Source organism: Microtus ochrogaster, linkage group LG8, assembly GCF_000317375.1.
Source record: "Microtus ochrogaster isolate Prairie Vole_2 linkage group LG8, MicOch1.0, whole genome shotgun sequence".
Lineage (NCBI taxonomy): Eukaryota > Metazoa > Chordata > Mammalia > Rodentia > Cricetidae > Microtus > Microtus ochrogaster.
The window spans coordinates 11,082,159-11,104,857 of record NC_022033.1 but is presented as its reverse complement, the minus strand read 5'-3'; the positions used below and the strand labels follow the sequence as shown (position 1 = coordinate 11,104,857).

Sequence of the window (22,699 nt, the reverse complement as noted above, 5' to 3'; positions counted from 1 at the left end):
TTGGAAGAGCAGGCAATGCTCTTAACCTCTGAGCCATCTCTCCAGCCCAGTCTAATAATCTAGAAGCAAACTTTATTCCAGGAAAAAAATAATTAAAAAATAAATCTCCTTGGGGCACAAAAAGCTTATCAGCTAGCTGAGACCACAGCCAGAGATGGACTTGTAAGGCTGTGGCAAGACCAGTTTCTGAACTCCTTTTATAGCAAGCATTAGGCAATAACAAAAGGATTTTTACAATCTCAAGGTAAAACTCAGTTACAAATTGCCCTTCTTTGCATTTTCCATTAACAGAGCTTTTCAGTTAAACTAGTGTTTGTACTTAATCTATTGTCTTCCCTGACATTCCTTGATAGTGTTTACCAAGGCTCTGCACCTCCCCTGACACTGCCAGTTTCGCAAAGCAGGGAAGGGTATGGGACAATATAAAACCAAAAAGTCAAAAGTCATGCACATCCCATCATTTAAAAGTTAGCTCACATCAATTTATGGTCATGAGTGGCTGGGGGCGGGGTATCTAAAGGCTGATCCTCAGGTTGCAGAACCAACCTAAGTTTGCAGAGGGCTGCTTTAGCCTTACAGATAGAGCTATGGGTTGTAAAGCAGAGTAATCCACTATTAATAGTTAATCCTTAAGCTGCTGAGAAGGCTGCCGATGCTCTTATTCTCCTAGCTTACAACTTGATACTTATTTATTTCTACTTATTTTTGGGATCTACATTTTTATATTCTTATTCTTGGACTCTTCACTTTGGAAGAAACTCAAACAAGCATGCTTGGGTCCGGAGAGGGGGCCTAAATCTGAGCTCCAGAGTCAGCCTTTTTAATAAAGTAGAACAGCACGTGCAATTGTTAATATCATCCATATCCGAAGACATTTGAATCCCTACAAACAGAATTCAGTGATGAGGTAGAGACTAGATCAGAGAGCAGAGAAGGGATTCTTTCTTGTGTGTGGCAGAAGTTGTGAGAATCTGAAATTGAGCGTGCCATATTTTGGCCATTGAGATTGATTATTTAGTTTACACTGAGGCCAGCCTTTCACAACAGCAGGCTGAATTCAAGGAGGGATAGAGAATAGAGGTGGTGAGGAGTCATGAGGCTACTTCTGAATGGGAAGAGCTTGTGGTTAGAGGCAGGACCAAGCTGAAAAAAGAGAAGACATCCTTTGGAAGCAGAGTGAGGAGAAGGTGGGAGAGAGTTAGGGGAAGGGTCACAAGCAGGAACCCTGCCAGAGTGGGGAATCCAATATTGTACGGCCCCGGGATGGCAGAGAGAAGCTGCCTGATTACCTGCACAGCTCTATGGGGTAGGCTCCAGGAGCCAAGAGAAAGAGACAGCGGGTTCCAGCAAGCCAGGGAGAGGGCCGAGACTGAACAGACTGCTCCTAGTGTGAGGCAGGGAGAGACAGTTAGCCGTGGTGTAAAGGGCCCTGGGTCAGCCCTAGGTTTCAACACCAAATAGAACTGATGGTGCAGAGAAACTACTAGACTGCTCTGCGGGTAGAAAGGTTTATTGGGGATCAAATTGCTAAAACCAGTGGGTGGGGGTGCAGAGAGAAGAGCAAATTGTAGAAAGGCAAACAGATGTTATATGTCAGGTGGGGATCTGAGCTAATACAGGGTGTTGGGATTCACTAGAACTAGATGCCCTTGCTAGAGGTCATTGACCTTTTGGGGGATGATTAAGGGAGCTTCTTGGAGGACTAAGGGTAGTTTCTGACAACCAGGAACCCAGTTTAGGGAGATCTGCTTTTCTGGTAAACAGAAACCTGCTTAAAGGCTTGTTTACCAGATAACAATCCTTCTGTTTACCCAGCCAAAGTCCCCCTATAAACTGACATGACCACTCCTTAGTATGCTTAAGAAGGAGGTTTATTGTAGATATAAGAGAACAGCCAGAGCCTTCTGGAAGAGTCCAGAGCAGAAGGAAATTGAAATACAAACATGGCCAGGGCTATCTGAGAGAGGGAGCATAGTGGGGGATAGGAATAGAGAAAACATAGAGAAACATGGGCAGAGCATAAAGAGAAAGTAAGCGTGGAAGGGTTATAAGGAAAATGAGTAGCTGGGGAGAGGGAAGCCTGTGAGCTGGAGAGTTTTGGGTATGATGAGAGAGGTGAGAAGGACTAGGGTGCTAGCATGGGTTGAAATGTGTAGCAGGTACTTGTGATACTGAGGGAGCATGGGGGCTGTGCACTTTGATATACTAGTAGGTACCACAGGTCCATATGTCCCTTCTGCCAGAGGTAAGGGAAGTGACTCCTTTGGTAGATGGGCATTGGTTTTTTTTTTGTTTTTTTTTTTAAAAATGCTGCAAGATCCCTGGTGGCGTAGGCAGCAGAAATGCTGTAGGTCCCAAATGGTGGCGGCGGGCCATGTGGCGGCAGACAGCGGGCCCTGGGAGCAGCCAGTCCCAGGCAGAGACAGCTGCTGGTCCCAGAGCAGTGGTGGCGGGCCATGTGGCAGCAGGCAGTGGGCCCCAGGCAGAGACGGCTGCTGGTCCCCGAGCAATGGCTGGTTCCAGGGAGACACATGGTGAGCGGGCAGAAGACAGAAACATGGATAGACACGACATGCAGGGTGAGGTTGAATGTTTATTCAGGGGGTTATGGAGGAGGAAGGGTGAAGGGGGGACAGAGAGAGAGAGAGAAGAGGAGAAAGAGACAGAGAAGGGGAGAAGCAGAGAAGTGGGGAGAGAGGCAGAAGCAAAGCTGCCTCTCCGAGAGGAAGATGAAAAAGGGGACAAGCTCAGCCTGCCTCAGCAGATGGGGAGGGAGTGGGCGTGGCTTGTCCCTTAAAGGGACCAAAACCATAACAGGCATCAGTTTAGTTCCTGAGGAATGCTGGTTTTTATCTAGCCACCAGAAATGCTCCTGTAGTCCCTGTTGAGCTTACTGGACTGCCTTTTGGAGTTTGGGGAATTGGAGTTTCCTTTGGATCTAAAGAACCCCAAATCATTGGTGTTTATCACACCCATAGTGTTGCTATTCCTTTATCTGTACCATGGCCAGCTCTCAAATAACAATAGGAAATTTAATTATGAATGCTCGACCTTAGCTTAGTTTCTAACTAGTGATGTGGGAGTGATTTCTTATTAATAAAGAAACTGCCTAGGCCCATTTCATAGGCCAACCCTTAGGTAGGCGGAGAAAACAGAACAGGATGCTGGGAGAAAGAAGCTGAGAGAAGGAGTCGCCATGGTTCCCGCACTCCAGGCAGATGCAGGTTAAGATCATTCCTGGTAAGCCGGCTCGTGGGCTACATAGAATAATAGAAATGGGTTAGGCCGGGCGGTGGTGGCGCACGCCTTTAATCCCAGCACTCGGGAGGCAGAGGCAGGCGGATCTCTGGGAGTTCGAGACCAGCCTGGTCTACAGAGCTAGTGCCAGGACAGACTCCAAAGCCACAGAGAAACCCTGTCTCGAAAAACCAAAAAAAAAAAAAAAAAAAGAAATGGGTTAGATCAATATGTAAGAGCTAGCCAATAAGAGGCTGGAACTAATGGGTCAGGCAGTGATTAAAAGAATACAGTTTCTGTGTAATTATTTCGGGTATAAAGCTAGCCGAGCAGGTGGCCGGGTGCTGGGGACGCAGCTCCGCCGCTCCTATTTCAACAAACTAGGTCTTTTTTGTTTGTTTGTTTGTTTGGTTGGTTGGTTCGGTTTGTTGTTTTGTTTTGCTTTTCAAGACAGGGTTTCTCTGTAGCTTTGGAGCCTGTCCTGGAACTAGCTCTTGTAGACCAGGTTGTCCTCAAACTCACAGAGATCCACATGCTTCTGCCTCCTGAGTGCTGGGATTAAAGGCATGCACACCACTGCTTGGCCCTAACCAGTTTTTTTTTTTTAAGATTTATTTATTTATTTTGTTTACAGTGTTCTGTCTGCATGTGTGCCCGCAGGCCAGAAGAGGGCACCAGATTTCATTACAGATGGTTGTGAGCCACCATGTGGTTGCTGGGTATTGAACTCAGAGCCTCTGGAAGAACTATCAGTGCTCTTAACCTCTGAGCCATCTCTCCAGCCCCCTTAACCAGTTTTTATAATTAAACCATTTATATTAATCTGCATCCTGCTATGTGGCTCAGTTACCTCATTGCTGCACTACCCACCCTGCTTTCTCTGCATTTGGCTTGTGGGTCTGCCTTTCTCCTCCTAGAGTTCTCACTGTCCCCAGAAGTCCTGCCTAACCTTTTCTTGCCTAACTGTTGGCCATTTAGCTCTTTATTAAACCAATCAGAAGGCGCTTTAGGCAGAAACACATCATTACAGTGTATACAAATATTCTACAACAATCTCGATCATCTACTTCTACAAAATAGTCATCACCCGAGGAGAAATCTCAGTCCAGGCTATGGCTAGCTGTGATGTGATGTTCCCTTTTCTGGCAGCCAGCACATTGATCATGCTGTCTTGGGAGTTGCCAGATGAGTTAGCTCTTATAAGTGGAACTGAACTACATCTTGATCTTCAGGTAACAGGAAGTGAACTGTGACATTGGATGTAGCTTGAGCATAGGATACCTAAAAGCCCACCTCCACCAATGACACACTTCCTCCAACAAGACTATGCCTCCTAATAGTGTCATTCTGTTTGGGGGCCATTTTCTTTCAAACCACAACCACTGTCTGGTTTCCGTGTGTACCCCCTGCATGGTCACATACAGACAGACAGACAGATTATAAGCAGCAGAGACCTCTATTCTCATCTAGTGTTTTAGTGGTTCCTGTGCTTATTTGTCTCTGGCTCAGCAAGAGAGTGCAGGATTTTCTAATTATTCTAATTGTTAATTTGACACTTGTAATTCTCGGTGTCAAACCCAGGACAAACAGGACAAAAATAACATATCTAAGCAGACCTGGCCGGCAGGTTCTCCCAGCATTCTTGCAGCCCTACCTGTTGCAGAGTGTGGATAACATACAACTCCCCTCCTGCCCCCGTAGCCCAGAGGCTTTTCCTTCCATAATCCAGACGTTTTGGTTACCACCTCTTTTTGTGACTTATAGCCTCCTGGCTGCTACACCTGGTTGTCCTCTCCCCCTCCTTCACCCCTTTCCTCACATGGGCTAGCTCAGTCTACTTATGATCACTTTGGACTCTCCAACTTGGTGTCTGACTGTGGCTATTGTTGTAATCTGCTGGCCTGGTCTGTTACCTGGGTACCCTGTACCTTTAAGAGATAGCTCTGCCCACTTCCAACCTCCCCTACCCTTTGCCAAGGCAAGCCATCTCCCACCTCCTCTCCAGTCCCCATCCTCTCCCTCTCCCTCCCTTCTCTCTCTTTCTTTCTCTCTGTCTGCCCTTTTGTAGAGGCAGCTTCTACCACTCTCCTCCCCCCTTTTCCCCTTACTCTTCCCTTTCCCCTCCATAACCCACTAAATAAACTCTATACCCAAATTCTCTCTGGTTATGCACCGCCACCCCTCATGGCACCACTCATGGTCCCACTTCTTTAAAAATGATAACAATGTTCTTCCTTTCATTTGTAATAAACTTTCTCCTCCATGGTACCTAGGAACAGTCATATCCTTTTCTTTCCTTTTTATTTTTTTTCATTCACTAACTAGGTTAAATATTTACAGTGAAACAACATCACAAATTGATAGCTCACAGTGCAGAAGGAAAAGAGGACCAGACTTCTGAATTGACAGTGTTTTCTTTGGCCATCTGGTACTTTTTGATGGGATTGAAGAAACCAAAGTTGTCAGTACAAACTCTGAGGGTGGTCTGTTAGCAGCTCCGCACAGTTAGAGCCCCCCCCTCTCTCTCTCTCTCTCTCTCTCAATTTGTGTGTGTGTGTATTTTATGTGTGTGTTTGGGGTATGAGTGCAGTGTGTGCATATCTGTATATGCACACATGCCTGTGGAAGATGGAAGTCCATTACAGGTGTCTTCCTCAACTGCTCTCACTGACAGGTCTCTTGGGGACCCTGGAGCTCACTGACACAGCCAGGCTGGTAGGAGTCCCAGGGACCCTTCTGTTTTCACTTCCCCAGTGCTGGGATTGCAGAGATGTGTACCAGCTCGGCTCTGAACTCAACTCATGCTTATGTGGCAAGCACTTCACCCACTTCCTTACCCCATTTGAACATTTTCTTTTAACAATTATTTTCGCCCGGTGGTAGTAGCACATACTTTTAATCCCAGCACTCGGGAGAGATAGGCGGATCACTGTGAGTTCAAGGCCAGCCTGGTCTACAGAGCTAATTCCAGGACAGGCTCCAAAGATACAGAGAAACCCTGTCTTGATCCGCCCCCCCCCCCAAAAAAAAAGTATATTTCTAGGAGCTGGAGAGATGCTTCAGTGGTTAAGAGCGTTGACTGTTCCTTCAGAGGACTTGGGTTCAACTCCCAACACCCACATGGCAGCTTATAACTGTCTATAACTCCAGTTTCAGGTGATCTGACACCTTCACACAAATACATACAGGCAAATAAGTGCACATAAAATAAAAATAGATTAAAAAAATTATTTCTAGAGGTGAGCATGGTAACAACTCTCTGTAATCCCAATACTTGAGAATCTGCAGCAGGACATTGCTATGAGTTCAAGACCATGGAGAGCTACTAAGTAAAAACAAGGCTAGCCTTAGTCATGTCATAAGACCCTAGTGGTGCTGTTCTGTGGATAGCGAGCTGGGGTGTGGCCTTGGGGCTGGAGAGCCATGCGCACTAGCATCTGAACCATGAAGTGACATTTAGAGTGGTGCAAATACACGAAAGTGGGGTTTGGGGCCAGGAGTTTTTATTATTTTTCTTAGTGTGTTTGTGCTTATACATATGTGAAAGTTAAAAAGATGACTTTCAGGAGTTGGTTTCTCATCAGTGTTGTTGAACAAGTGTCCCCGATCCCCCCAACCATCTCTCTGGCTTTTCTCCTGCCCCTTAAGATGAGGTGTTTCATTGTGTACCCCTGACTATCCTCACTATGTAAAACAGGCTGGTTTTGAACTCAGAGATCCACTTGCCTCTGCCTCCAGGAGAGCTGGGATTAAAGGTGTGTGACCATACCGTGTGTGTGTGACCATACCGTGTGTGTGTGTGTGTGTGTGTGTGTGTGTTTTAAGGCTGGGTCTTGCCATATGACCTGTTGTATTATTTAGGCAGGGAATGTAGATTAGTTGATTAAGATCTTGCCTAGCACACAAAGCCCTGGGTTCAGTCCCTAGCATAAACTGGGCACCTATAATCTCAACACTAAGAAGGTAGAGGCAAAAACATCAGAAATTGCCAGTCCTGTCCAGACACCTAAGAAGCATGATGTGACCTGTCCTGCTGAAAAAGGAAATAAGATGCTGTGGATTCATTCCGAGTTAAAAAAAAAATCAGGTTTGATCGAGGAAGACCACCTGAGAAATCTCTGGTAGGAACAGATGGCCCAGATGTCTGAGTTCTACATCCAGAACAGATTCAAGACTGCTGCCTGAGATGATGAAGACTCACAGGATACTCCAGTCAGGACTTGATCATAATTCTAAATTTTCTTTAGGTCCTCATTAAGATTATCAGGGCCCCCAACCAGCAGGAAGTAGCCTGGAAAACTATGCCCACATTCCCAAAAAATGGACTATGGATAGTTTCCTTTGTTTAAAAAAAAAAGGGGGGGGGAAGTGGTGTGGGACAATCCTGTATTCTGTCAGTTATGTTTTGGATGAACGCTGATTGGTCAGTAGCCAGGCAGGAAGTGTGGGTGGGACAACCAGACAGGAAGTAGAGGCGGGTCAGTGAGAACAGGAGAGTTCTGGGAAGGAGGAGGCCATTCCTCCGCAGTCCTGTCCAGACACCTAAGAAGCAGGATGTGACCTGCCTCCCTGAAAAAGGTACTGAGCCATGTGGCTAACATAGATAAGAATAATGAGCTGATATAAGTTATAAGAGCTAATACAAAGCCTGAGCTAATGGGCCAATCAGTTTATAACTTAAAAAAAAACATCAGAAATTGATGGTCATCCTCCCATACTCCTGTACATAACAAATACAGCAGCATAGGCTATCTGAGACCAAGGCTTAAAATACAACAACAAAACTAGGTGGTGGTGGTGCATGCCTTTAATCTCCCAGCAGATGCAGGGATCTCTGAGTTCGAGGCCAGCCTTGTGTACACAGTGAGTTCCAGGATAACCAAGGCTACACAGAGAAAATCTGTCTTGAAAAACAAAAAAAAAAAAAAAAACAAACCAAAAAACAACAACTCAGCAACAAAAAGAAGAAAGCAGGACATGTATTATAATCAGGAAAATGTGAACCTTTTTAAGTGGCTGTCAAATGCTGGGTGGTGGTGGCACAGCCTTTAATCCCAGCACTTGGGAGGCAGAGACAGGTTGGTCTCTTGAGTTCGAGGCCAGCAGGTCTACAGAGCAAGTTCCAGGAGAGACTCCAAAGCTACGGAGAAACCCTGTCTCAAAAAAACACCCCCCCCCAAATGGCTGTCAAAGCTTTAACTTTCTAAAAATCTGTTATTAGAGGCCCTGCAAGGTAGCTCAGCAGGTAGAGACAGTCGCCACATGAGCCTGGTGACCCGAGTTCCATCCTGAGAACCTATGTAAAGCTCCAAGGAGAGGGCTGTAGCCAGAGCTATACCTTCTGTGTTATGCCCCACAGTTATTTTAGGAATAGGTGCTATCCACCTTTAGCCCCAGGAGACAGAGGCAGGCAGAGCTCTATTAGTTTGAGGCCAGCCTGGTCAGACAAATGAGGGCTATATAGTGAGACCCTGTCCCCCCCCCCAAAAAAAAATCAAAAACATATGTATGTATGTATGTATGTATACACACACACAAACCATTTGTGGGACTGGAGATGGCTCAGTGGTTAAGAGCATTTCTTGCAAAGGACTGAAGTTCAAATTCCCAGCACCCACACAATGGCTCACAGTGGCTTCTAACTTCAGTTCTAGGGGATCTAGTGCCCTCTTATGGCCTCCATTGGGAATTGCGTTCACATGGCGCACATACATACATGTAGGCACTCACATGTATACACAAAATAAAGATCATGCATGCGTGTGTATATATGCAGCAAATGTACACTCAGAGGTCTGAGAGAAATCTGAGACAGACCTCAGAAGTAGAGAGTCTCTCCTGCGTGTTGGTCATGGTAATCAAACTCTGGTTGTCAGGTTAATCAGAAATGCCTTTGTCTGCTGAGCCATCTCACAGACTCTACAAGTAGTGTATTGTTGTTTAAAAAAAAAAAAAAGAAGACACTAAAAATATGACCACTGGTCATTGTTTGCCAAATGTCTGCTGACATTTAGCAAGCCCTGAGCTTGTTGTCTCTTACCTGATGGGGCTTTTACACAGTTCTTGTGCCTCTCGCAGCCATCTGCATCATCCTGGTGCACCTGCTGATCCGGTACCGACTGCACTTCCTGCCTGAGAGTGTGGCTGTCGTTTCTCTAGGTAAGTGATACTGGCAGTCCAGAACACTGCACTGGTACACAGTAACACTCTTTCTCTTGGGATCACCTTTCCACAGTTCACCACAGGGCCTTAGAGTCCATTTTACAATGTGTGTTGGGGGCGGGGAGGAATCTGAGAGGGGTGCTGACCCCTTAAAGGTGATGGAAAAGCCATCTTTCTGTGGCCTACTGCTTCTCACCTGACAGTGTCCTGCTCCACTAAGTTGGCTGGCATTTAGCTTGCAAAGTCACAGTTAGAGCTGGAAGGACCCCGGCCTTACAGCTAGTTAATGGCTCCTGTAGACCAGAGCCTCCCTCCCTTTCTGGGGCATTTCAGAAAGGGGTTAAAAAGCTGCTTCAGGGAATGGACAGTTTCCTGAATAGCTGGGGTGTTTTGTTTTTTCTTTTTGGTTTTTTGAAACAGGGTTTCTTTGTAGTTTTGGAGGCCTGTTCTTTTAGACCAGGCTGGCCTAGAACTCTTGCCTGTGCCTCCTGAGTGCTGGGATTAAAGGCGTGTGCCGCCACAGCCTGGCTTTTCCTGAATAGTTTTACCAGTTATTAAGAATAAATATTAGTGGACTGGCGAGGTGGCTCAGCAGTTAAGAGCATAGGCTTCTCTTCCGCAGGATCTGGATTCAATTCCCAGTACCCACATGGCAGCTCAGGACTGCCTGTTCCTCTAGTTCTAGGAGATTCGCCACCCTCTTCTGGACTCTTAGAACACTGCGCACAGGTGATGCACAGACACACGTGAGGACAAAACACTCGTTTGCCCGATAAATAAATATTCAGCTGGGCGCACACCTGTAATCCCAACACTTAGGAAGCAGAGGCAGGCAGGTCTGTATTGGTTCAAGAGCTGCCTGGTCTATGTATCAAGTTCTAGGACAGTCAGGGCTACATACCCTGTCTGGGGGGAAAAAAGAGCAAAAATTGGTTTAGCAGTTAATAGCATTGGCTGCTTTTACAGAAGGCCTGGATTCAGTTCCCAGCACTTACATGGTAGCTCATAACCATCCAGGGAACCTGATGCCCTTAGACAACAGACATGCTGTGGTACAGACATACATGCAGACAAAACACACATAAAATTTAAAAAAAAAAAGGATCTTTTAAAAAATTAAAAATTAGGGACAAGAGAGATGTCTCAGTGGTTAAGAACACTTGCTGCTTTTTCGGGGCACACAGTTGAGTTCCCAACACCCACATCATGTGGTTCAGAGCTGGCTGTGACTTCAGTGGGTCCAGTACCTACTTGTGGGCATATGCACACATAGGTATACAGACAGACTGTTAAGTGTGGGTGCTGTGACTCCTGACTCCAGCACTGGCCCTCAGGCTCTCGGCAGACATGGCTGCCTGGCAAGAGCCTTTGCCACTTGTTTTGTTCCTGGAAATAAAACTTTATCTTGTACGTGGTTTTTGCTGCTGGGAACTGAATCCAGGGCACCACAGGCAGGTGCATGCTCTCCCACTAAGCTGTATTCCCAGCCACCTCTGGTTTTTTGAGGTAGGTTTTCTCTGTATAACCCTGATTGTCTTGGCACTCCCTCTGTAGACCAGGCTGGCTCTAAACTCAGAGATCTGCCAGCCTCTGCCTCCTATGTGCTGGGATTAAAGGTGTGCGCCACCACCCAATGGAATCCTCATTTTGATCAGGCATCTTGCCATGGTGCCCAAGGAGGAAGGTGGTGCTCAGTTTTAGTCTTGGCTATCATGATATCACATGTTTCTTTGCTCTGATTGGTTGAGGGGATAAGACAGTCGGGCCAAAGGGACGTGTTCCAGGGTGGTGGGGTTTGGTTCTCCTTCCTGGTAGAAGTGAGAGAAGTTAGCACCCCCTTTCTTTGGGATGTGATGCCTGGAACACTGTAGTCATCTTGCAATTACATGGCACAAAGACAAAAGCCAGAATACTGAGTCTGTCCAAGGGGACAGATGGGAAGGCCGGAGTCTTGGTTTATTGTTGTCTTGAACTGACAGCCCTCTGTAGCCTGGGGCTGGTGAGACGGTTCGGTGGGTAAAAGTGCTTGCTGCCAGGCCTTCAGCCTGAGTTTAATCCCTAGCTTGCACACGGGGTAGAAGGAAACAACTGACTTCTTCAAGTTGTCCTCTAAGCTCCACTATAGCATGGATGCCACTCCTCCATAAAATATATTAATTAATTTTTTTTTTTGGTTTTTCGAGACAGGGTTTCTCTGTGGTTTTGGAGCCTGTCCTGGAACTAGCTCTTGTAGACCAGGCTGGTCTCGAACTCACAGAGATCCGCCTGCCTCTGCCTCCCGAGTCCTGGGAATTAATTAATTAATTTTTAAATGATGGGAAATGGACTTCTCCAGCTGGAGCATGGTGTCACATATGTTGAGGTGGCTCCTTCAGGACTGTCTGACTGTCGTGCCAAAAACAACTCCAAGGAGGCTGAAAGGAAGCAGACATGTCCCCTTGGGTATATGTGGCCTTCAGTTACTTAGCACATATTGGCCTTTTGTGTTGAGGTTAAGAGGACCTCCATCCACACTTAAAAGCACTTTCCCTTCCACTTTCCTGTGCTTTGAGCGAAGGCCTAGCCAGAAAACAGTTCCAGTTGTACGTCCTTAAGAGGGTTCCTTGGTCCTGGTTCAGAGCTGTCTGGCTGTCCCTGTGTTTCGGAGCAGAGCTGACTCAAAGACAGCAGCATCACCAAAGCCTACCCTAGCATGGGCTGCAGCTTAGCAGGTGCAGCTGGCATTTCCAGGCAGCTCAGCTGATCTCTGCTCCTTCCAGACAGCTCACAGCTGCTGGAAGAGAGAGGGAAAGGCAGGCTTTTTAAAGGGGAATGGCCCCTGGTAGAAGGCCCCATATCTAAGAGAATATATGGGTAACATATGGACTTGATAATTTTGCCTTGTTTGTTTGTTTTTCCAGACAAAATCTCACTTTGTAGCCCAGGCTGTCCTGGAACTCTCTATGTAGACCAGGCTGGCCTCAAATTCACAGAGATACATCCGCTTCTGCCTCCCGAGATGGGATTAAAGGTGTGCATCACTGTTGCCAGTGTGTTTTTTAAAAAATAAGAGGGCACAAGGTTGAATAACATTGCAGAAAATAAAGAAAAAAAACAAACAAAAATCAGAGGTAGAAGGATCAGGAGTTCAAGGCTCTCCTAGCTACAGTTTGAGGCCGGTTTCTAAACCAGCTTGTGCTCACCTCTACCTGCCTTCCACTGTAAACCACACCCAACAGTTGTTTGTGTGCCCTTGCTGCTGTGCCACGTCAGGTCAGAGGACAGCTTCTGAGAGTCGGTGTCTTTGTAGCAGTGAGTCCTGGGTTAGAACTCACGTCTTCAGGCTTTACCAGCTGAGCCCCTCCACCCCACCCCCATTTGTGAACGACAGGACTAAGAATAAGCAGTGTAGGATCGGCCTGGCCTATAACCTTCTGCTGTTTTCCGTTGAAACTGGATGGTCTAGAGAGGGTGACCAGCTGTGAGCCCTCCACACCTGGCATAGCAGTGACAAGAGTTTTCTTCTCCCCATGTATCTTAAATTTTGCCGTGGTGTGTTTGCCTGAGACATAAGTGGGAAGCTCGGTGATTTACCCCACTTCCTGGCAATTCCTGTTCTTATTCTCAGACCCGGACCTGCTCTAGTGGGTACCACCCAGTCTAGGGCACTGCCCAATCCAGCCAGGCAACCTTAGGCTGTATTTCTACTCAACTTTGCTTTTCTCCCTTCTAGGTATTCTCATGGGAGCAGTTATAAAAATTATAGAGTTTAAAAAGCTGGCAAATTGGAAGGTAGGTTTGACATAATCACAGCTCTGCTTGTCATTGTGTGTGTGGATGCATGAGCACATGCGTGGAGACCAGAGGCCAACAGTCTTGGGTGTCACATGTTCCTTTGATGCTGTCCACCTTATTTTTTGAGAAAGGTCTCTCCTGGCCTAGAACTCATTATGGAGGCCAGTTGGGAAGGCCATGAAACTAGAAACCATCATGTCTCTGCATCCCTGGTGCTGGGATTCCAAGCATGCATCCTATCTTTATTTTGCCTAATTGCCGGGGATAGAGATTCTTCTGTCTCCTGAGTGCTGAGATTAAAGGAGTTGCCACCAGACTTGGCTTGGTTTGTTTCTTTCAAAACAGGGTCTCTCTATATCCAGGAATTGTCAATCTTCCTGCCTCAGCCTCCCAAGTAACTGGGACTACAGGTGAATGCCATGGACCCTGCTGGGCAGTCATTCGTTTAATGTGGTGCTGAGGATGGAACTCATCACTGAGCTGTACCCCTATAGCCTATATTTGTTTTTCTAAGTTGATTAGATGCAGATGAAGTCGGGTACTCCAGGGGCAGAACCTAATACTGTAGCCTGGGCTACAGATTAAGGTGCTTGTGAATACTTAGAGTTTGAAAAGACCCAAGGGGGTGTGGGTGGAGAGATGACTGTGGTTAAGAATACTTGCTCTATTGTGGGGACTGATAGCTAGGTCTCATGGTTGTGCACTCCCACTCCTGAGTGTCCTCCCTTTTTGACTTCATAGGAAGAAGAAATGTTTCGCCCCAACATGTTTTTCCTTCTCTTGCTCCCACCCATCATCTTTGAGTCAGGATATTCACTGCACAAGGTAAGGTTCACCTGGAGCTTAGGTGGGGGTGGGGTGCTCCTTCGAGTTCGGTAACTTTAACAGCAGTGAACCCTCGTACCTGGGGAAGAACTGACTGACATGCTGATCCTTCACACAGTCTGAGCTTCTGGGGCAGCAGTTTGAAGGTTGGCGGCCATGACAGGGTGCAGCAGGCTACAGGAGCAGAAGGCCCCCCCCCTTTTTTTGAGATAAGGTCTCACTGTGTGGCCCTGGTTAGCCTGGACCTCACTTTGTCTCTGCTGCCTGGGTGGTAGGATTAAAAGTGTGTACCACCACACCTAGCCACAGTACATCCTCTTAACTTTAAACCATTTCTGCCCCCACCCCCACCCCAGAGGATACTCTTGAAGTAAACCTGACCCTAGTAACAAGGAGCAGAAATCTTGGTCACTGAAACCCTTGATGCCTCCTAAGTGGAGCCTGTGAGGGTCTAATAGCTTCATTTCCTTCTCGTGAGGAAATGTCGGAACTTCCATGCTGCCAGAACTGAAATATTTTCTCTTTTATGGTTTAAGTTCTTTAGAGTTAGGGTCTCACATAGCCCAGGCAGGCCTGGCACTTTCCACGCGGCTGAGAATGACCTTGCACTTCTGATCCTCCTGCTTACACCTCCCAGGTGCTAGGATTACAGGCATATGTCCCAGCACCTGGTGTGTGCAGTGCTGGGGTAACCCAAGGCTTCATGCATGCGAGGCAAGCACTTTACAGTTTAGCCCTGCCCCAGCTGAGACTTCTGCCTATTTCATGCTGCTAATACAGCATAAAGGTCTTTCTGACTGAGTGAAAGTGAGGGCATGGCCCCTCCTAGGTATGGTTAAGGAGAAGGTCTTTAAATATGAGGGAGAGGACAGCCAGAGGCATCAAGAAAGGTCCAGACCGACCATGACTAGCAGAATAGACAGGGTCACGAGAGGAGAGAAAAAGGGTAGCGAGAGAGGGGAAGAGAGAGGGGGCAAGCTGATCAAGGGAGATCCAAGAGCAGAGCCCAGAGCCTGTGGCCAAATGGCTGTAGAAAGAGAAGTGGGGCAAGGGAGGGGGAGCTCAGGGACAGGGTGAGAAGTGCTGGGAGGAGCCTGGACTCTGTAACAGGTGTTTGTGATGCTGAAGAGCCTGGCAGTCAGCTTCTGCTTTGATGTGGTAATAGGCACTCAGCCTTTGTCCCAGGTTTCTTTGGTACCCAACACTGACTATTGTTCTGATCTTTGAGTTTAGGTGACTTCAGAATGCACCTTTTAATTGAATAAAAGAAAACTGTGATAGTGTGGATTTATTCTTTCCACACCTGTGAATTGAGCATCATCCATATGACTGATGTCATTATTCCTCCTAAACCTTCAGCCCTTTGAGAAAGGCTCTTGTCAGTCAGCTTTACATAAGTAAGCGCTGCAGTGCAGCTGGCATTGAAAGAACACAGCCAGATCCCTTATGAGAGCCAGTGGAGGGGGGGGGGGGAAGCAGGCCCAGGGAAGACTGCTCTGCAGGTGGTTTCAGGGCACACCCCTGTGACTGGGACCCAGGCAACAAGGTGGCATGCTGATTCATGAAGGCACAAGCCTTCCCAGGTTCAGCTAGGGTTGGGGCTCACTGGCATCTCATGTGCAAGTGGCAATCAAGGCAGAGGCAGCACCATCAGACTGAGCTTTTGCAGATTACTCTGGAAGCAGTACACAGTAGAGGGAAAGGGACTGGGAACAGGTGAGACTGGTTAGCTCCTGCCTTGGGTCAGGATAAGGGACCTGTGAGTCAGGGAAGCCGGGAGACGGTGGCAGGGATTCCAGCCAGCAGGGCAGGCAGGGGTGCCCTGACCTTTGTAGGAGAGTCCAGCCTTGGAGAAGGCACAGTTGGGAAAAGGCTATTTTGGCTTCCCTGGCTCACCAGTTGGCCTCTTGTCCCTCTGTTCCCCCTTCCCAGGGGAACTTCTTTCAGAACATCGGCTCCATCACCCTCTTTGCTGTCTTTGGAACGGCTATCTCTGCTTTTGTAGTAGGTGGAGGAATTTACTTTCTGGGTCAGGTAAGCAAAGCACCCCGATGACCTTGAAGATCTTCTATTGGAGGGTAGTGCAGGGTGGGGCAGGAGCTGCCTGGTAGTGTGTGCCCTCCTTGGAAGAAGTTCCTGCTCATGCATGTGTCTAGGGCATCTGGAATTGAGGGGACTGTAATCACCCCCAGATACTTGATTCTACTTGCAAACCAGTCTCTTCCATTGGAATGCCATGAAGCAGAATAGTGTGCAGTCCTGCACCCTGAAATGATACAATGGCAGTTGTGTTCTCAGGGCAACTGCAGTAGGGCCGAAAGCTGTTCTTGGGTGAATATTTGCCTTTAAACCAGAGCTGGCTATGAATCTGTTCTCTCAGTTCCCATGATGCTCCTTGCCATTGTGAGCCCTTCAATGAGGCAGCAGCCCAGGCTTTGGGCTTCACATTAGTTTACTTCAGCTAGAACGAAAGCCTCGGAAGGTGGCACTCAGACCTTCACGGTGTGTGCTGTGCAGCACCCGTTCTTGTGTCATGTACAGAAAGCGGAGCCACCCGGTGCTGAGAACAGACCAAGCTGAGGATACAGCGGATTGCTGTCCATGTGGCTGCTGTTTCTCTTGGTAGCCACAGCCTATTCCTGCTGACTGTGTTACCTTCATGGCTGACTCAACAGCCAAGATCAAGTGTGCCGTGCAGCTTTCCTAGATGTTTGCCTTCTCTGTGTTCCTTCGGGGTCAAGGGAAGCCCCCTTTTGAGCAGAGGATCATAGCTGCCAGGCTAGAAGAAGGAGAATTGTGCCCATCTTTGGGTCTAGGTGCCCATGTATGCTCACAGCAGCCCTTTGGGGTTTCCTTTCAGTGGGGACTGAAGATAATGTCCTTATTAGTTGATAAGAAAGCACTGATGGACATTTTCTTGACTGTTCTCCAGGGAATTTTTTTGTGTGTGTCTGTGTGTTTGTGTGTTTTATTTTACAGGCTGATGTAATCTTTAAACTCAACATGACAGACAGGTAAATCTTTCACACTGTAATTTTTTCATGCAACTACTGTTCAGGCCTGGGACATTTTTTGCACGTGGCTTCCTGGGTGTGGTCCTTTCCTCTCTTCCCTCTGCCTGACTTGCCATTGTTTTCAGTATAGAATCTATTCTGAATTAATTATCTCTGAAATGAATCAAAATTATATTGAGACTTTTGAAGACCCCTGGTCACAACATTGTTGATTGAAATGATTGATCTCATTTATGCTTTGGAGGGAATGACTGGCCAGTTAACTACCCACCCATATCCCAGTCACATCATATACTCTGTCCTTCCATTAGGAATTGTCTTCAGAGCTGGGAATGTATGTATAGCTCAGTGGCAGAGCCCTGGCCTGCCACTTATGAGGCCCTGGGTTTAGTCCCCAACACTGTAAAAGTAAACAAACAAAAACCTCAGTTTTCTTTATAGCCATTGTGGAAGGAGGTTGCCTTCCTAATAAGTATGGAATGGGAGAGAGTGACTCTGGAATTCCCACCAGGACTAGGGGACGCAGGTAGGACCTGGCCTTGGGGTGGACATCTTCTCAATCTGAAGCCACTCCAGAAGACACTGCAGTGACCTTCTGCTCAGGAGGCTCTTAAAATCTTCTTAACCCACTCAGGGAGCAGCAGCTTGGGCAGCTGCATCCCAGAAGGCACCAGATCTAGAGTTCCAAAAGGACCCTAGCTCAGTGCAGTTGAGAAGTCTGGATTGTGCCTTGCTCTGTGTCCCTGTGTCCACTCTTAGCACTTATCAGTGGCTGAGTGGGGAGCTGAGGAAGAAAGCCAAGTAGTCAGTTCTAGATCATTCCTGTGAACTGAGAATGTCAGACTTTAGCTACAGTGTAGCACCCTGGACCAGAGCCTCAGAACCTGTTCATAGAAATGAGCCACTGATAACAAGCTTGGTCCCCAGTGCCCATCCTTCACCCGTCCTAGGCAGGAGAATTGGAGCTTTTGTTGTTTAAAAAAAGAAAAAGTATTCCTTGTTTGTTTGTGACAAGGTCTTATTCTATAGCCCAGGTTGCTCTGGAACTCAATATGTAGCCCAGGCTGGCCCCCAAACTTGAGGCAGTCTTCATGCCCTAGCCTTCCAAGTGTCGGGATTACAGATGTGTGAGCAGCCCAGAAAGTTTGATACATAGCCAAGCAGCCGGCGTCACCTTCCTACAGGAGGAGCCTGAAGTACAATAGAACCAGGCCCTGGTGTTTTCTAGGTGTGCTGGAAAGGAAAGGAAAGGAAACGCCCAGAGCACTCTTGACATTAAGGAAGGTGTGGGCTCTGCCTACTTTTGGGGATACTTGTGAAGAAGCAGTGTTGATCATTGTCTAGAATCAAGTTAAAGCCAGGAGTTGGACATTTGGGTGGAGAGACAAAAGCAATACCTTTGGCTTGAGTGGGTAGACCTCCAGCCAGCCTCCCCCTGTGCAGATGCGCCCCTTTCTGTTGGAGGCTCTGTGCATTGGATAGAGACTGCTGTATAGGACCGCAGAGCTTTAACAGAGGGAAGTGACCAGGGTAATGGAGGTCTGATGGTGGCCACAGCCTACTGCAAGGGACAGCACTCCTCAGCTCCTCCTGATCTCCATGTGGACACATGGCCTGCAGTTACTAAATGTTTAAAAAGTTTTTTGGGGGCTGGAGAGACGGCTCAGAGGTTAAGAGCACTGACTGCTCTTCCAGAGGTCCTGAGTTCAATTCCCAGCAACCATATGGTGGCTCACAGCCATCGGTAGTGAGATCTGATGCCCTCTTCTGGGGTCAGGCATATATGCCAGAACACTATATACATAATAAATAGATAAATCTTTTTTTTTTAAATAGTTTTTCGGTACTGGGGGTGGAACCCAGGACCTCATGTGCTAGGCAGGTGCTACATGTATGTGCTGCTGCTCTGCTTTACAGAACCTTTAGGACGGACATAGTGACCACGCCTTTAATCCCCGGCACTCCAGAGAGGTAGATTTCTGCGATTTTGCAGCCAATCTAATCAGAGAGTTCCAGGACAGCCAGAGCCGTTATACAGAGAAACCCTGTCTTGGGGAAAAAAAATAATATAAACAAACAAGCAAGCAAATAAATAAATAAATATGCTTATTAGCCAAAAGGAAGTCAGTTTCTGTCTGTCTGCTCTCCCACCTCCCCTTCTTCCTCCCCCTCTCTCCTTCCTTCCTTCCTTTCCCTCTCCTTCCCCCTCTCCCTCCTTTCCCCCCACACACAGACAAACATACACGGAGTATGGATTTTAGAAAGCCAAGTTATAGGTGTTTTCCGGGACTTTTCCAATTTTGTTTTTGTTGGCTTCTTTTTTTAGGTGGTTTTTTGATGTTGTCATGTAGAGCATCATGTAGCCCAGACTGACCTCAAACCTTCTGTGTAGCTAAGGATGACCTTGAATTTCTGATCAAGTGCTGGGATTATAAATGTATGCCACCATACCTTGCTTCAGTTTTACTGTTTGCTTTTTGAGACAGGACACCCCATTATGTAGCCCTGGCTGACCTAGAAGTCACTTTATACTTCAGGCTGGCTTGAACTGGAACCTATGGAGGAGGTTTGCTGCCTTTGTCTGGCATTAATGTTGTGCCATGCCCAGCCCATTGCTCCAGTTTTTGAGTGTTGACAACATCAATTTTCCCACAGACCCACAGGCTGCCTGTCTCGCCTCTGCTATTCTGAGAATACAGCCATGGCTCGTGGTATGGGTCTGGCCACAGATATCTCTGCTGGCGAGAGTTTGCCGTTAGTAGATGGCAACAGCTCTCCAGCTTGTCCCCGCTCCTCCCCGAGTCTCACCCTATCCATCTTTCCATGTTTTGTTGCTGTCACTACTCTGAGGGAGAGAATAAAAGAGCATGTTTTTAGCTTGAGCCAGTTGCTTGACCTAACGGTGGATGTGGAACCACTGCTGGCCAGACCCAGGCCTTTTGAGGCCTCGGGGCTCATGGTCAATCCTTACCAACTGAGTTCCCTGAGAGCACTACTGTCCTGTGCTGACTTTTCCACAAGGCATGGCCCCAGTTTTGTATTCTGAAGAATATGACTCAAACATAGAGACCCTGTGTAGTGAGCACCTGCACCTACAGCTCCTCCTGGCCTGCATCTCCAAGATCTGTGTTAGCGCTCCCTCTGTCCATCCCTCCCCAGGCATGCCTGTGGGCCCTGATCCCAGAGTTCTGGTTAAGAGGCTGCAGTAACTAACAAAGTACCTTGGGCAGGCATCTCTCTGTGTACCTGCAACCCAGTAGGAATGAAGTTTACATCAAAAATGGTTGTTGGGGGGCTGGAGAGATGGCTCAGAGGTTAAGAGCACTGCCTGCTCTTCCAAAGGTCCTGAGTTCAATTCCCAGCAACCACATGGTGGCTCACAACCATCTGTATGGGGTCTGGTGCCCTCTTCTGGCTTGCAGGCATACACACAGACAGAATATTGTATACATAATAAATAAATAAATAAATATTTTAAAAAGAATGGTTGTTGGCTCGTAGGGCTGAAGTGTCTCAAGCATGATGGCCCTAGCTCAGCACCCTCCAGGACACTCTCCTCTCAGGGGTCTCAGACCAGCTCTCCACTCGCTGGTGTCCACCTCACGTGGAGCACAGGCAGCTCCAGGCACTCTTCACTTAGGGTCAGTCCGCTCCTAGTGACCTGGCAAAACTGGTCCAATCTTGTGCACTGTACCCACTCCCTAGAAAGTGGGAAGACAGCACCCAGAGGCTGTGGGTGTTGGGCAGTGAGACCAGAGACTGTGTCTAATACACTCCATTCAAGACCCCTGGAGAGCACAGCCCACTGTGGCCTCCTTTGACACAGTTGAGCTGTTCATCTTCCTTGATGTTCCTGTGGGTGATATCTCCCAAGTGCTGGGGTTACAAGTGTGTACCCTCAGCTGTTTTGTGATGCTTAGGATCAAACCGAGGGCTTCCAGCATGCTTAGCAAGCACTGTAACCCAGTCCACATTGTGCTTCCTAAGTTGACCTGGGCCTTGCTTATTGCTACACCCTCCCTCAAGGCCAGAGGCACTGGCTCTGAGCTAGACAGTCAGTGGTGAAGGGCTTGGGGCCAGATCCCACATACTAAGGAGATGTTAACTGGTGAGCCCTAAGGGCTGAAAACCTGGTCAGCTGATGACCAGTATTCGGGCATTGGACCTTATAATCAAGTGCTACCTGTGAAACCTGAGGGCCCAACTTCCAGTCAGCAGCCCGGGCTGCATCCTCTGGTGGCTGCTTGCTTTTGGCACCTTCTTGGATGTTGCAAATCTAAGTGGAGGCTGATCTTGGGCATAATTGGCACAGTTGACCTGGTGGTAGAACAGAGGTCAAAGCCTACTGTTTATATGATTTTCTGGCTGAGAAAGCTGGGCAGTGTGTGCTAGGGTAAGCAGTCTTCTGGACAGCGTTGGCCAGAACAGAGTACAGCACTGCTGCTGGGATGCAGGCACTCTCAGCAGTGTGTCTAAGCCTCTCCGCTCCTGTGCTAGGCAGGGGTCGGTGGGAAAGCCCACCCTCTCTCCTGGCCCTTCAGCTGCCGTCTCAGCATCACGTCCAGAGCGCATCTGTGTGGGCCCAGCACCATGCTTTACAGAATCTGCCTTGCTTTTCTCCTTGCAGTTTTGCATTTGGCTCCCTGATATCTGCGGTTGACCCAGTAGCCACTATCGCAATTTTCAATGCACTGCACGTGGACCCTGTGCTCAACATGCTGGTGTTTGGAGAAAGCATTCTCAACGATGCAGTCTCCATTGTCCTAACAAAGTAAGTAGGAGAGAATCGAAGGTCCCAGCACCACTCTGACGCCAGTACAGAGGTTAGTCCCATGTGATCGGCTCTCTACTGTCTCTGCATCGACTGTGTCTCAGCCAGGCTGCTGAAGGGAGGTGTGTCTGTGTTTCTCAGCATCCTGGAAGGGCTTCTCAGAGGTGACATCCCAGGTTGTACCTCATAGCCTCTTTTGCAGTGGGTCTGTGGTATGCTCCCTTGATGACCAGTAGCAGCCAAGTGAGGGATTATTGTTCAGGCAGCATTGCTGAAGTAGTGAATGCCGTGTGGGCCAATGTTGCGGGCTTGCTCAACCCTGTAAGAGGCCGTGGTGCCATGTCCAGCTCCATAGAGACCAACAGCTTACAGAGGGCAGAAGTGGAGTTCCAAGTGATTATGAACTGCAGTGTGGGTGCTGAGAATCAAACCAGAATCCTCTAACTGCTGAGCCATCTGTTCAGCTTCCTCCAGCTGTGAGATAAAGTCTCATGTAGCCCAGGCTAGCCTCAGATTGACTATGTAGCCAAGGATGACTGTGACCTGCTGTTCCTCCTGCCTCCACCTCTCATGTGCCAGGGTAAGAGTCCTGCTCCACCACATGAGGTTGAAAAATGAAAGTTTTCATTTTCCTGGGGTTGCTGCCTTTGATGGAATCTGAGATCTGACATGTTGCAAGGCAAAGCACAGGTTTTCCTGTTGACCCCACCCAGCCATGTAACTCTGCCTCTCTGAGCTCCCCAACAGATTATATCCCTCGTTATAATGTGATGGCAATATGGCCTTGACCTCACCTTGAACTGAAGGACTGACTAGGTGGGTAAATGCAATGCCCGCCATTTGAGAGGCAGCCAGCTCCTCTAGCCCTGCCCTGTTCTTATGAAGTCACCTCTTTTTTTTTTTTTTTTTTTTTTTT

General features: G+C 47.8%; 1 protein-coding gene across 1 annotated transcript in view; it reads left to right on the top strand.

Annotated features, from left to right (window-relative positions):
• Window positions 1-22,699, top strand: part of Slc9a8 (solute carrier family 9 member A8) — a 60,001-nt gene that overhangs the window by 6,854 nt on the left and 30,448 nt on the right. Inside the window, exons 3-8 of the mRNA XM_005362857.2 lie at window positions 9,316-9,396; window positions 13,112-13,170; window positions 13,915-13,998; window positions 15,931-16,032; window positions 16,978-17,012; window positions 21,640-21,783. Coding sequence (XP_005362914.1) covers window positions 9,316-9,396; window positions 13,112-13,170; window positions 13,915-13,998; window positions 15,931-16,032; window positions 16,978-17,012; window positions 21,640-21,783 — 505 coding nt within the window. The remainder of the gene's footprint in view (window positions 1-9,315; window positions 9,397-13,111; window positions 13,171-13,914; window positions 13,999-15,930; window positions 16,033-16,977; window positions 17,013-21,639; window positions 21,784-22,699) is intronic.